Source organism: Amblyraja radiata, chromosome 23, assembly GCF_010909765.2.
Source record: "Amblyraja radiata isolate CabotCenter1 chromosome 23, sAmbRad1.1.pri, whole genome shotgun sequence".
NCBI classification, from domain to species: domain Eukaryota; kingdom Metazoa; phylum Chordata; class Chondrichthyes; order Rajiformes; family Rajidae; genus Amblyraja; species Amblyraja radiata.
Window position 1 is genome coordinate 33471059 of NC_045978.1, and position 15159 is coordinate 33486217.

At 44.5% G+C, this 15159-nt stretch overlaps 1 protein-coding gene across 1 annotated transcript in view; it reads left to right on the forward strand.

Annotated features, from left to right (window-relative positions):
- LOC116986076 (piezo-type mechanosensitive ion channel component 2-like) overlaps positions 1-15159 on the forward strand; it is a 131103-nt gene that overhangs the window by 64977 nt on the left and 50967 nt on the right. Inside the window, exons 24-29 of the mRNA XM_033041257.1 lie at positions 1561-1729; positions 3217-3306; positions 7380-7501; positions 9139-9207; positions 12252-12355; positions 13841-13949. Coding sequence (XP_032897148.1) covers positions 1561-1729; positions 3217-3306; positions 7380-7501; positions 9139-9207; positions 12252-12355; positions 13841-13949 — 663 coding nt within the window. The remainder of the gene's footprint in view (positions 1-1560; positions 1730-3216; positions 3307-7379; positions 7502-9138; positions 9208-12251; positions 12356-13840; positions 13950-15159) is intronic.

Genomic DNA, 15159 nt, shown 5'->3' on the forward strand with positions numbered 1-15159 from the left:
AGGGAAACTGGAGGAGCTGTCCCTGCTATTCTGCTTGGGTAGCTTACAGCCCAACTGTATGACTATTGAATTCTACAATTGTAGGTAACTAACCTACAAACATACCCCCTTCCTGTGGCCCACCTGAATGCATACCCATTTTTTCCCTTTTCCCTTCCACCTTTATTCCTTCTGGCTTCACATTTCATGTCTCTTCTATCCTTTTCTACTTATCTCAGGGGAGTGGTGATCATTAGGCCTAGTCTTTTTACTAGGGTCATCGGGAGATTAGTGGGAGGCTGTTGTTGCTGGGCTGCGGAGCTGGAGACCAGGGGCATGTGATGGGACATCATTTGGTGTGAGGATATTTGCCGGGAAGACCACATTGTCCTGCTCTGCCCAACAACAGACATTCCCAGGACAGCTGATCACCGCACCCCTGTGCTGTTTCAAAGGACCATTTCATGGGGCATAATATCATGTAACTGGCACCAGCATCGCAAGAGTACCAGACATTGGGATGTTTCTCATTCAGTTCTTAGATTGATAGGGAAACAATCTGAAAACTCAGGGCAGGAAATAGTTTTAATTGTCTTTTGCTGGAAAAAAGCAGAGCATGATTCAATTAGATTTCCCAGCACCTGCCACTGGCACCATTCAATTATTTAACAAACAAAATAACAACCAAACAAAACACAGAACAAAGGAATTTATTTCTAAATATTGGATGAGATTTGGCTTGAGTTTGGCTTGAGTTGAGTGGAATGCAGGGGATCCTAGTTTAAATTCCTGTAGGTGCCAGGACATTCCTGGAGGGTCAGAATCCCTGAATTATGCTTTTAGGGAATGGGTAAGTCCCTTAGAAGAGGAACAGAGAAAGTTGACTGGAAGAAAATGACAACATCTTAGATAACAATCTAAGATGTTAGAGCTTGGATTCACAGGAACAGCTTCTTCCCCTCTGTTAACAGTCTTATGAACGGTCCTTCCATGAGCTAAGGTACGGTCGAATTCATCCCTCCCCATTGAAAGCTGAGGACTATATTATGTACTCTGTATCTTTCCCTTTGCTCCACCTATTGCACCTGAGTTTGACTTAATTGTATTTATGTATGGTATTATCAAGTCAAGTCAAGTCACTTTTATTTCTATAGCACATTTAAAAAACAACTCTCGTTGACCAAAGTGCTTTACATTGGTGGAGGTACTAACGTTATACAACAGTGGTTCATAGATTAAGTACTTACATAAATACATACATATAGCCCTCCCTCAGAGGACGTCAAGAAAGGCTTGAGAGTAAAGATGAGTTTTAAGTCTCGACTTAAAAGAGTTGATGGAGGGGGCAGTTCTGATGGGAAGAGGGATGCTGTTCCAGAGTCTAGGAGCTGCAACCGCAAAGGCACGGTCGCCCCTGAGCTTATGCCTAGACCGTGGGATATTCAGTAACCCCAAGTCGGCTGATCTGAGGGACCTGGAGGTGGTATCAGATCTGGAGAATGCAAAGCAAAGCTTTTCACTGGACCTCGGTGCACGTGACAATAATAAACCTAAACCTAATGTTTCCATTTATCTTTTCAGCAAATGCAGACAACCTACATGAAACCTGCGAAGTCCCAAGCAAGCAAGCGGGTATTATCTGGGATAGTGTCTGCTTCCTCTTCCTCCTGGCTCAGAGGAGAGTCTTTCTGAGTTATTATTTCCTGCATGTGGTCACAGATCTGAAGGTTTCGAAAATCCTGGCAGCAAGGTGAGAATGATGACTGCAAGCTTCCATTAGCCTGGGCTCTGGCTGACCCACTTCCGGCAGGCGATGTTTAACCTATTCTAATCTCACTTGCATGATGAAATTCTCTCTGGTCTGTTGGTAAACCACATTTGAGAGGTTGTCGGGTAAAAACTCCACACCACTGGAGTTTGCTGCACTGTTCATTATGTGTCTCACTGAAGTGCAATCTGGTTTAAATGCTCAAATCCAGGTTTGGACAAGAGTTCTAGCAGTTATAGCATGTATGGCTGATTGATCCACGAGGAAGTTAGTTCGGTGTTAAACTTGTTCTTCCAATAATTATGACCCAAAGTGAAAGTTCTCCAATAACCTGCTGGCCATGTCTGCTTGGTCTGTACTTGGCAACTGCCTGCGTTCATTTGTTTCTGTTTCTTGTCACTCTCTAATTGCTCCTATTTGTTCATTAACCTGACAACGTCTTCACAGCTTATCCTCTTCCTTGCCCACGCTGTACCCTACCAGAGGCACCCCCTTCCCCCCCATCTTCTTTTGGTCTCCTTTCCAGTTCTAACATGGGGCTTTGTTCCAAAACATTAACTCGGTTTCTCTTCCCACAGATGCATCTTGACTGGCTGGGCATTTCAAGCATTTTCTGTCTTTATTTTAGATTTCCATAAACTGCACTTTAAACATTTTTTTTATGCTCGTCTATGTGTGAATTAAATTTTTCCCTGTCGGTAGATAATGTCCAACGTAACTGGTAAATATTTCCAGCTACGTTTCCAGCGATGATCTACATTTCAAAAAGGGACCACTGTGTTAGTTGCATCCCTGCCCACACCCTCTTTTCCCCTCTCCCATCGGGCCAAAAAGTATAGAAGTATGAAAACGCACACCTCTAGATTCAGGGACTGTTTCTTCCCAGCTGTTATCAGGCAACTGAACCATCCTACCAGCATCAGAGAGCAGTGCCTGAAGGACTATCTACCTCATCAGGGACCCTCGCACTATTTTTGAACGGAATTTACTGGCTTTACCTTGCACTAAACGTAATTCGCTTATCGTGTATCTGTACACTGTAAATGGCTCAATTGTATTCATACAAGATACATTTATTTGTCACATGCGCCAGTTGGCACAGTGAAATGTGATCACCATACAGCCATACAATAAAATAAAGAACACAACACACGATAGAGTTCAACATAAAACATCCCCACACAGCAGAATCAAAAGTTTCCCACTGTGAGGGAAGGCACTAAAGTCAGTCATCTTCCTCTGATCTTCACCCATGTTTTGTCTTTCCACAGACTGGATAACACACAACCAAAGCTTTTCACTGTACCTCGGTACATGTGACAATAACCTAAAACTGAACTGAATTGATACATAGATGTGAAGTAAAGGTGATGAGGGGAAATGTAAAGGGCCAAGGGATGATCATATGATACATACGATGTACTGCGATGACTACATATTCGATAAATACGATTCATTTGTTTACACAGAGGAGCTGAACTATTTGAAGCAAAAGTCAAAAAAGGAGTCACAATGAGACTGGAGAGAGAAAAGCTATCCATGGAGATGCTGAAGAAGCAGTAAGTTTACTCAATGTAGGAGAAGAAAGACTGGAGATCAATAAACAAGCTGCTGGAGGAACGAAGCGGGTTCAGCAGCATTGGTGGGGGGAAAAGATTTGTCATTGTTTAGATGCAAGACCCTGCATTAGGATTGAGAGTCGAGAGGGAATGATATGGAAAGGGGAGGAGTGAGAGAGTGGACGGTAGATGATCGGTGGACTGAGGTGGTGTGAGAGATGATGATGGTGGGTGGGAATGGGCCAGGGTGGAGTCCGGAGACAGGGGGGGGGGATAGCTGGTCTGATGATGTGAGTGCCACTTGCCCTTAAGCCACAGATGGAGAAGGTCAAGGAGCTGTACAGGTTAGAGAGGGTTATGAAGAGGGCACAACATCTAAAGAAGACCACTCCCTTGGAGATGGTCCCCAAAGCAGACAATACAATGTGATTGCAAGGTCACTCTGAACAGAGCAGTTGTGGATGAAGCACATTCACAGCTACAGCATTTGCGGAGTTGGTAAGTTTTCAATAGTTTAGTAATTTGGAACTATCTAATGCCTGCACACAGCTCCATATGGAGAGTCAAAGTTACCTGACCATTAATTGACAAGGGGTTGTACAACCAACCAAGCTGCTTTGAGGATCTTTAGCCCCTGGCCACCTGCGACCTTGCAGGCACGGGAGGCCAGTCCCCAGTTCAGTCTCCTACTGTCCTCATTCCTCGCCGGTCGCGTCTGTCAGCATCACTGGGCCCATCCTCCCAGCGTCTGGTCTTCGGTGGACAAGCAGGGGCCGGCTCAGCAACCTCCCCTTTCCAGGCAGTGGGCCGTAGAGCCCTTCCAGCAGGCGCTGGCTCAGTGGCTACCCCCCTGCAGGCTGCTGTTGCTCCTTCCCCACCAATGTTGACTGTCTCGAGTAACATTGTTCGTAACTTCCAGACCTGCCCTTGGAACCAATTCTCCCAGCATCTGCCGGTCGGTCTCCACCAGAGTGGTGCTGCAACCTGTAACGTCGCACCACATGATTGCAGCTCTTCACTGAGTAATCTGCACGTGTGTCCACAATAGTCCTCGCATTGTGCCGGTGACCTTGTAACCTGTGCCGTGTTGCAAACTGCATTTACTCTCTTGAATCTACCATTCTTCATTCCTGGGACTGCTTTGTGGCTAACATTCATCCTCGGAATCACATGAAACTGATCCACATGATTGATTCTTTTTACAATGGCTCAGGGCACCTGTCGTAACTTCAGACATGTTAAAGTTTCTATGTTGATCAATTCAAATTGAAATTTCTTCTTAACCCTTGTCCACACCACTTAATCTAATGCTGCCCAATCTACAACGATCTTGATGCAGTACCTCTCTGCCAGTTTCTTCAGCTTGACCACATGGCCACAAATTATTTTCTTCTGGTCACTTTCCATCCTGTAAATGTTGCATCAAAGCTGTTGCCATATCCTCTTGCACGAGAACTTGTCTGTAATGTACATTGTTACAGCATTCACCAGGGCAACGTACGCCAACTGTCCTTCTTCTGGGAAGTCTGTCGTCTTCCTCTTTGTGCCCACATCCAGCGTCCTTTCTGCTGGACTTCAGCAAAATCAGTCGCACTCACGGAGTTTTCATGTTTAGGGCAAACACCTGCAGCTTCCCATAGTCATTCACATACCAATATATCAAGCTGCCATCATCTCCGCTGTCCAGTCAACCACATTCTATCGCTTTTAACTCCCCTTCCCATTGCCACACTGACCTCTGTGTCCTGAGCCTCCTCTATTGTCAGAGTGAGGCCCACCTCATATTTCGCTTGTGCAGTTTACAAGCCAGCGGTATGAATATTCATTTCTCCAACTTCAAATAACCCTTGCATCCCATCTCTCTCCGTCTCTAACCTCACCCTAGTTGTTGTACTAGTTTCACTGTTGTCCTGGTGCTTTTCATTGTCTGTATAACTCATTTTCACGTAGCCCACAGCTAACAATGGCACATTTCCTTTATCATCATTACTTTTTTGCATATCTTTCATTCAATTGTTCTATATATCTCGCTACATCACAGTCTATATCCCTCGTTTCCCTTTGCCCTGACTCTCAGTCTAAAGAAGAGTCTCGAACTGAAACTTTACCTATTCCTTTTCTCCTGCTTCGCTGTCTAACCCGCTGAGTTACTCCAGCTTTTTGTGTCTATCTTTGGTTTAAACCAGCATCTGCAGTTCCTTCCCAGACGCATTTCCCCCACGCCTGGTTTCTGGTCTCCTCATGCAGGAACATAAGTTCATAAGTTCACAAATTATAGCAGTAGAATTAGGCCCTTCGGCCCATCGAGTCCACTCCGCCATTCAATCATGGCCGATGAGAAAATCATTTTTTACTCAGAGAGTGGTGAATCTGTGGAATTCCCTGCCACAGAAGGTAGTTGAGGCCAGTTCATTGGCTAGATTTAAGAGGGAGTTAGATGTGGCCCTTGTGGCTAAAGGGATCAGGGGGTATGGAGAGAAGGCAGGTATGGGATATTGATTTGGATGATTAGCCATGATCATATCGAATGGCAGTGCAGGCTCGAAGGGCCGAATGGCCTACTCCTGCACCTATTTTCTATGTTTCTGATCTCTGCCTCCTAATTCCATTTTCCTGCCTTCTCCCCATAACCCTTGACAGCTATTCTAATCAAGAACTTGTCTATCTCTGCCTTAAAAACATCCATTGACTTGGCCTCCACAGCCCTCTGTGGCAATGAGTTCCACAGATTATCCACTGACTAAAGAAGTTCCTCCTCACCTCCTTTCTAAAAGGGCACCCTTTAATTCTGAGGTTATGACCTCTGGTCCGAGACTCTCCCACTAGTGGAAAGAAACATCGTTTCCACATTCACTCTATCCCAATGCTGGCTTACACTGAAGATTGGCACTAAATGCTGGAGTAACTCACTGGGACAGGCAGCATCTCTGAAGAGAAGTAATGGGTGGCGTTTCGGGTCGACACCATGCCTATCCCAATGTCATCATCAGTGAAGCATCCACAGGTTATTTCACATTGCCAGTCATAGTCAAACTCTGATATTCCAGCAGGCTCAGGATGTTGACAATGCTGGACTGGTAGATTTTCTGGAAGATTGTATGTCACCCCCAAATAATATTCTTTTGAAATCATTTTTAAATGCACATAGGACAATAGCAGTGAACCTGATGTTTCAGGGGAGTGCAGGAAACAAAACCATGCGTGTTTAAAGGGAGTGCTGAACTGTGAGTTTGAAGGGAGTGTGAGTATCATGATGCTGGTGATCAGAGGTACCTGCGTATTAGAGGATGCATGAGTAGTCCACCCCGCCTGTGTATTAGGGAGAGCGTAGCAAGATGACATCCCATGTATTGGAGAGCGTAGCAAGATGACATCCCATGTATTGGAGAGCATAGCACGGAGACATTCCATGTATTAGAGGGCGTAGCAAGATGACATCCCATGTATTAGAGAGCATAGGTAGCTAAGATCCCATGCGTTAGAGATTGCGTGAATAATGGAGACCCTGTGCATTGGTGTGTCAGAGAAAGCACAGCAATTGGCACCCAATGAGCCAAATGCTGAGCCATCATGATATCCAAATAAGAGTTTTCCTGCACCAAGGCTGCTATTTGAAAACAAGCATCGCTATTAATGGTAAGCAAGACCCAGTTGATTCCCGTGGTTAATATGTTGATGTACCAGAAAGTCATGGCACGTGGAATACAATGCCTTAAAGGTAGGTACACATACAATACATATCGCTGGTAAAATGAGATGAGAGCAAACTTGTGTGAAGCAAATTCAACATGCATCGGTTTGAACAAACGGTTTGTCGTTCTGTTGTACATTCAGTCTAATTCCATGTACATTGATTAGTTATTTCTAAGAGTTGCTCACCTGTCGATTGGATTAATAAGGCAGTTTCAATGGGATGGACAGAGGTCCTGTCTAAGATCAGGAGCTCACGTTGAACTAGCCTTGGGTGGGGGGAGAGTTGCGCTGAGAATAGTGCGCTCCACTCTGCAGGAGAGGAGGGAGCTTTGTCCCACTTACCTTCATGTTATTTTCTCTTTTCTACTTCTCATCGTTAGGATGGAACGGATCAAGGCTAAGCAGGAGAAGTACAAGCAATCCAAAATGCAAGTGGCAAAACCTGTCGGCAGCTCGTGCACAGTCAATAACTTAAAGCCAGACAGTCAAGAACCATGTCCAGGTATGTCTCTACATGTGTATTAGAAGGGAACAGTTAACTCTGCCAATGTTTGCAGGCATCGCCAGCTACTCCAATGATGTGGAAACTACAGTCATCAGTCAACAAGAGTAGGTGTGTCCCTGCTGCCTGTGACCTACATCACTCTGCTCCTTACCCACAGACTGGTGCTGCTGGAGAAGTAATGGCGAGGCTGTTCGTGACATGCATTGACACCCAGCAGAACCCCTGTCAAAATAATCCAATGTTAAGTCTTTGTTGAAGAATGTACACAGGCCAGATCACTAGGGGAGAACTCCCCTGCACTATTGTCATGCGCCATCTGTCAAATAGTGCAGATGATCTCTTGAATCAGGCACTACCTCATCCAATGCCATGCTCAGCAATGGAGGCATGATCTCGACCCGAAACGTCACCCATTCCTTCTCTCCAGAGATGCTGCCTGTCCCGCTGAGTTACTCCAGCATTTTGTGCCTATCTTCAGTGTAAACCAGCATCTGCAGTTCCTTCCTACACATGGCGTTGTACGCTGGCCTGTGTGTACACCTTCAGCATGTACAAGGATACTCGGGTCTGCCTGAACCCCAACGCTTTTCAACCTCTCGCCATTTATTTAAAAAAATCTTAAGTTGTTTTTCTTCCGATGCATCTGCCGTATCCTCCCCCAGTCATCTTGCCTCTGACCATTCACCTCACAATTTACACCTTGCCATCCAGATTTGTATTGGCTGCATATTAGGATTATTTTACTTGCTCCGCTGATCTATTGTGAGCAGCTGGGAACCCAGCACTGACAGTACATCACCCTAATAGCCACGACCTGACAGCCCAAAAACTCTCAGCTAATTCCTATTTTCTATTTGTTAACCAGTCCTGAATCAGGCCAATATGTTACCCTAACCCCATGTGTCCTATTTTAACGGTGTACCGTAAAATTACACGATGGTCCACCTGTATTTTAGTTAATACTCATCTTGTCGCATCACCAGACAGTGTTTGCCATCCAGTCTGGGCTGTCCTTGTGCAAGTGATGGTGAGCTTCATGTGGTGAAGTTGCAGTCATTGCCTTGTTGGGTGGGAGTTTCCAGAACTTAATTTTATTTTAGTTTTGAGATACAGCGCGGAAACAGGCCCTTCGGCCCAGCGAGTCGGCACCGACCAGCGATCCCCGCACAGCAACACCATCCTGCACTAGGGACAATTTTTACATTTATACCAAGCCAATTAACCTACAAACCTGTACATCTTTGGACTGTGGGGGGGAAACCGAAGTTCTCGGAGAAAACCAACGCAGGTCACGGGGAAAACGTGCAAACTCCGTATAGACAAACACCCGTAGCCAGGATCGTACCTGGGTCTCTGGCGTGTATTTCTCAGTCACCACAGTGTGTGCCCTGGAAGGTGAGATGGTGGTAACAGTGATGATGATGGCGTTTGCTTGTCCTTGCTGGCCTGACACTTCAGTCTGTATCGTGGCTTTAGACAGCTAAACACCACACTCATACTGTAGCTCTATGCTGTGGGGGATACTATGCTGTGGGGGATCAGCCTGTGGGACTTGTACAGATGTTGGGACTTTAACCACAGCCAGGTGCTTGATATCATTGATTCATCTGTTTCTGCAATTTACTTCTTCACAGATAATATCAAAGCCAAAGTTGAAGGTGGCCAGACGAATTGGTGGCAGCCCTGGATAACTCATACCTCAAGTAAGTTCAGGAAAGTTTAACCCTTTAATTCCAAACCTTTAACCACAGAAGTGCCTCTTTAGCACATGCATCCTCCGCATGTGTGAGACCCTTATAATAGCAATGTTACAAAATTTTGAGATTTTAAAAATCAAGTCTGTAATTTATCCCATCAGATAAAGCATAAAAATAAGTTTAATTTGACACCTAATTCACTTTCATATCTCAAGTATTTAAAAAGTTATGGCCATTTTCATACTCGGAAATGAGCATCTTGTTCCCTATTGATTTTCTATGGACATAACAAAAAAGTTGTGATCGTGAACAGTCAAAAGCCCATAACTTTCTTAAAAATTAAGAGAACTGAATGAAATTTTCAGTTATCATAGATTGAAGCATTCTGAAACAAATATAAAATAATCTTACTTGGATGACCTGAAATTAAAGCATATAATTAGTTAGTTACCTAATTGTAGCTAATTTCAGACTTCAATTACTAGATCTAAACATCTATCCATTTCTTAATAAATGATTAACATTTTTAAATAGCCTAAATGTCCAAATAATATTCACAAATAATTCACAATAAAACATGATTTTTAAATCTCATTTACATTAATTTATAGGCCAAATGGAAGGAATTCAGTGTTCAATTGCTGTAAATAAATGCCCATTTAAATCAGCTTTCCAGTGGGTCCCTGTGGAACGCGCTGGTTTAGAACGTTCACATTGCGGTAGATTTGTGCCCCAAATGCCCAGAAAAATACTGCGCGATATAATGGGCCCAAAATGAGCTACTCGCAATATTAAACTTTGTATAAAGGGATCTTTAGAAGCCCTTTTTAATGTAAAAATATACAGCATACCTTCAGCTGTCTGCTTTATGAGACCCTGCGGTTGCTGGTGGTCACGGGTTTAGAGATTGATTTTTAAACTACTATAACTATTATTCAAGGCCTTTAAACCTAATAATAGCTTTTGCGACGGGGTCTTCCAGCGATTTTTCGTTAATAATTAACTAGGCTGAACATCTTCGATTTGAACAGCCTAGAGAAAATCGCGTTTTAAACCCGCCCCCTCTAAACGGCGCCAAAATCGCGCACACCCGCAGCGGCAGATTTTCAAAGACGCTTCAGGTAGGCTTTGCAACATACCTACTTATAACATGTATCGCCTGGTGCTCTCTCCGTTTCATGGCCGTGTAAATGTGTCCTACTGCGTGAACCTGATCACTGATCCAGAACTGGTGAAGGATCTGGGAACCCTTGTTATACAAGGATTGCCTCTCCAATGGAAGAAATGCGGATGGGTGGCCAGCTCGACGCCCAACCTTGGCGGTCAGTTTATGTATCATCCAGTGTTGTGGCTAATGGCAGGTTTGCATTCATTACTCAGGGCATTGAGTCTGAGAGCAGGGAAATCATGATGCAGCTTTATAAGACTTTGATTAGGCTGCATTTGGAGCATTGCGTGCAGTTCTAGTTGCCCCAGTACAGGAAGGACGCGGTTGCTTTGGAAAGGGTGCAGAGGAGGTTTACCAGAATGATGTCTGGATTAGCGGGTAGTAGCTACAGGGAAAGGTTGGACAGACTTGGATTGGTTTCTCAGAATTGCCGGAGATTGCGGGGAGACCCGATAGAAGTATATAAAATTGTGAGAGACATCGATCGGGTAGACAGTCCAAATCTTTTTCCCAGGATGGAAAAATCAAACATGAGAGGAGGGCATGGCTTTAAGGTGAGAGGGGCAACATTTCAAGGAGATGTGTGGGGTGGTGAGTGCTTGGAACATGCTGCCGGGGATGGTGGTTGAAGCAGATACGTAAGTGACATTTAAAATATTTTTGGATAGGCATATATATATATATATATATTGGCATGGAGAGAGGGATATGGATTGTGTGCAGATGGATAAGTGATAGTTTTTGGCATTATGTTCCAGGCAGACATTATGGGCCGAAGGGCCTGTCCTTGTGCTGTAATGTTCTATGACTGCTGTCAGGTGAAAATGGTCTCCTGTTCTTGGAGCGTTGACTCACTGGCAAAGGGGCCAGAGAGAAGCAGGGAGTTTAAGCCTCATTTATTGCTTGTCGAACAGAGAACAACGGGTCGTTTGGCCCACAATATCTGTATACCGAGCCTGATGCCAATCCAACTTCTGCATACACATGGACCTATTCATGTATCTGCCTAAATACCACTTAAGCATTGCTATTGCATCTACTTCTGCCAACTTCTCTGACAGCACATTCTAGGATCTACCACTTTGTGCAAAAAAAAGCTTACCTTATACATCGCTTTTAAACTTTCTCCCTCTCATCTTAAACCAATACCCTCTAGTGTTTCAATTTTTCACACTGGGGGAAAAATATTCTATCTACCCGATCTAAAAATATTCTATCTACCCTATATACCTCTCCACAATTTTTGTGTCAGGTTGCCCCCATCAGCCTCAGATGCTCCAGAGAAAACAATCTAATTTGTCCAACCTCTCCTTATATTGCAACATAATGTATCTTTTTCTTTGCTCTACCTATTGTACTTGAGTTTAATTGTATTTGCGTAGAGCATTATCTCATTTGATTGCACAAAACAAAGCGATTCACTGTACCTCGGCAGACGTGCCAATAATGAACCTAACGCTAAATCACACAGCTCGTACTCTCCAATCCAGGCAACATCCAGACTCTGTACCATCACTGAAGCCTTTCCTTCCTTCCTATAGGGTGGTGACCAGAACTATAGACCTATTGTGGCCTAACAAGAGTTTTATTCACTGCAACAGAATATCCTAACTTGTGCTCTCAATGTCTCATCCATTAAAGGCAGTCATGTCATCCGCCACCTTCACTACCCGATCCATTGTGCTTCCACTTTCACAGAGCTATGGACTTGCTCCCAAGATCCCTCCATACATCTGTGGTCCGAATGGATCTGCCATTTAGTTGATTCAGTTTCATCTGGGGAGAACTATTATGATTCAGACAGAGCGTTTTGCTGGCAGAGTGTTATTGCCTGTTTTCTGGACAATGTACAACTTGGACCCTGTGCGTTGTCTCCATGCAGTGATCCATTGTGGGAGCTACTATCTGTTCGACACTGACAGTGAGGATGAGGCAGAGGAAAGTGAAATTGGTAAAGAAGTTACACGGAAATCATCAGCGTTCCAGGTACGTAAATAATGGAGCCACAGTCAACTGCTCTACTGCTCCCAATACATTAGACACAAAAATGCTGGAATAACTCAGCGGGACAGACAACATCTCTGGAGAGAAAGAATGGGTGACGTTTCAGGTTGAGACCCATCTTCAGACCCAATGCATATTGATGCACTCCTGCTTTAAACCCAAGTGCACTACATCATTCACAGCTACAGAGCCCGACAATGCACTGGCTGTTAGGAACTACCACCCTTACAGTGCAGTCATTTATAGTATACAATATAGCAGCTCATATAGCCATTACAGAATGCTAATCTACTCATGTCTATAACTCTGTTATACTACACTCACTCGCTCATTCACTCACTCACCCACTCGCAGTACACGTCCATGGCAAGACATTGTCCTACTCTTAACTGCATGTCAGCATATCATATTAACCCACTAATAAACCCCAGATCACATTGCACACTCATCACTGTACATTAACTTTCACGCAAGAACTAGAGGGTTTAAATTTAGAGTAATTGGAAAGGATAGGAGGGGATCTGAGAAAGAATCTTTCCACCCAGAAAGTGGTTGGGATCTGGAACCCACTCCCTGAGAGGGAGGTGGAAGTAGGGATCTTCATGACATATAAATATGTACACGAGCACTTCAATCGGCCAAACATGGCAGACTGTGGACCAGGTTCTGTTGACTGCGATGAGTGGAGATATATAATTGATGGTTGGCATGGACAAAGAGACATGGAGTCATACAGCCACGTGGCAGGCCTCCTCTGCTCTTCCCCAACCCCTTCCTTCAGGCTGTCAAGGTGCAGTATTCTCCTTTGGGTGACTGGGGATCCTGTCTGCTCAATGTGTCAGATTGATCACAAAACGCTGCAGGGAATCTGCCAAGCACAGCTGAAGCAGACGTTTTCATCGTGATCTTGACCTGTCCCCGATATATTTATCTCTGGTGGCCAATTCCATATATTTATCTCTGGTGGCTAATTTGATCCTTACTTTGGAGAACCAAAGGGCGGCATGGTGGTGCAGCGGTAGAGTTGCTGCCTTACAACGCTTACAGCACCATTTACCCAGGTTCGAACTTGGCTACAGGTGCTGTCTGTATGGAGTTCTCCCTGTGACCTGCGTGGGTTTTCTCCGAGATCTTCAGTTTCCTCCCACACTCCAAAGACGTAGAGGTTTGTAGGTTAATTGGCTTGGTGTAAATGTAAAAATTGTCCCTAATGTAGGATAGTGTAAATGTGCAGGGATGGCTGGTCAGTACAATCCCAGTGCGCCGAAGGGCCTGTTTCCACACTATATCTCTAAACTAAACTACATTAAACCAGCAGAAAGAGCCTTGTTTCGCCTTTGCCTTTTTCTCACTGCAAGTTTGTGTTTCCGTGGGAACAAAATGGCAGCTAATTGTCTCCTGCCGACCTGTTCACCTGGTTCCTGAATAAAGCATGAGTAACCTGCCAGCTTAACCTTTTCCTTCCAGTTTGCTTACGTGGCCTTGGTCAAAGACTCAAAAATAGCAGTGAAGGAAAGACACAGGGAGTTGAAGAGGGTGAGGAAGGCACAGAGGAAGAAGGAGAGAATGCAGCAAGGTAATTATGGAGCATAGAACATGGATGGTGCAGCACAGGAAGGGGCCCGTTGGCCAACAATGTCTGTGTCGAATGTGATGTCAAGTTAATGTGCTTTGCCTGTATGTGATCCATATTCTTCCATTCCCTGCATCTCCGTGTGCCTATCTAAAAGCCTCTTAAATGCCACTGTTGTATCTGGTTCACCACTACCGTGTCCTACACACAGCATGTTCTACACACCCACCGCTCTCTGTGTAAAAAGAAAAACTTGCCCCGTACATCTCTTTTAATCTTTCCTGCTCCAACCTCAAAGTTATGCCCCCTAGACTTTGACAATTGCACTCCTGGAAAAAGAGTCTGACTGTCTACCCTGTCTATGCCTCTCATAATTTTATGTACAAGTTTGTTCAACCGCTTCTGATAGCTAATATCCTCTAATCCAGGCAGCATTCAGGTAAACCTCTTCTCCGCCTTCTCCAAAGTCTCCACATCCTTTCTGTAATGGAGTGACCAGAACTGCACACTATACTCCAAATGCATCTTCACAAAGTCCTAGCAACACTTGCTTGGATTAAACTCCATCTGCCATTTCTCTGCCTGTATCTGTAACTGATCTAAATCCCTCTATATCCTTTGAAAGATATCCTTACAGTCCACAGCACCAATGTTGATGTCATCTGCAAACTTACCAGACAACCCAGCTAAATTTACACCCAAATTGTTTGTATGTATCTATCAATGAGATCCCAGCACAGATCCCTGCGGTACACCACTGGTCACAGACCTCCAGGCAGAATAACACCTTTCCACCACTACCGTCTGTCATTGATGGGTAAACCAGTTATGACCAGGTCGCCGTGCATCCTATGCATCTTAATCTCCTGATCAGCCCAGTGTCTCTTTGGTCACGGTACAGATGCTCTGCAATCCTGAAGGATGATGGTTATACACCAGAAGCAACTAATGCACCAAACGTCCACTGAACTGTTGGCTCTTCAGATTCAGATTCAGATTCAGATTCAACTTTAATTGTCATTGTCAGTGTACAGTACAGAGACAACGAAATGCAGTTAGACAACGAAATGCAGTTGGGTTAGAGTTGGCAAAACCCACTCCTCTGAGGTTCTGACTTGAGTGGGCTGGAATAAAATGTGTGTGTCCTCATACTGATCATAGGCTCCATGCGTTAATTAGGTTCAGAACCTTGAATGTCAGAGGTTGTGGATTT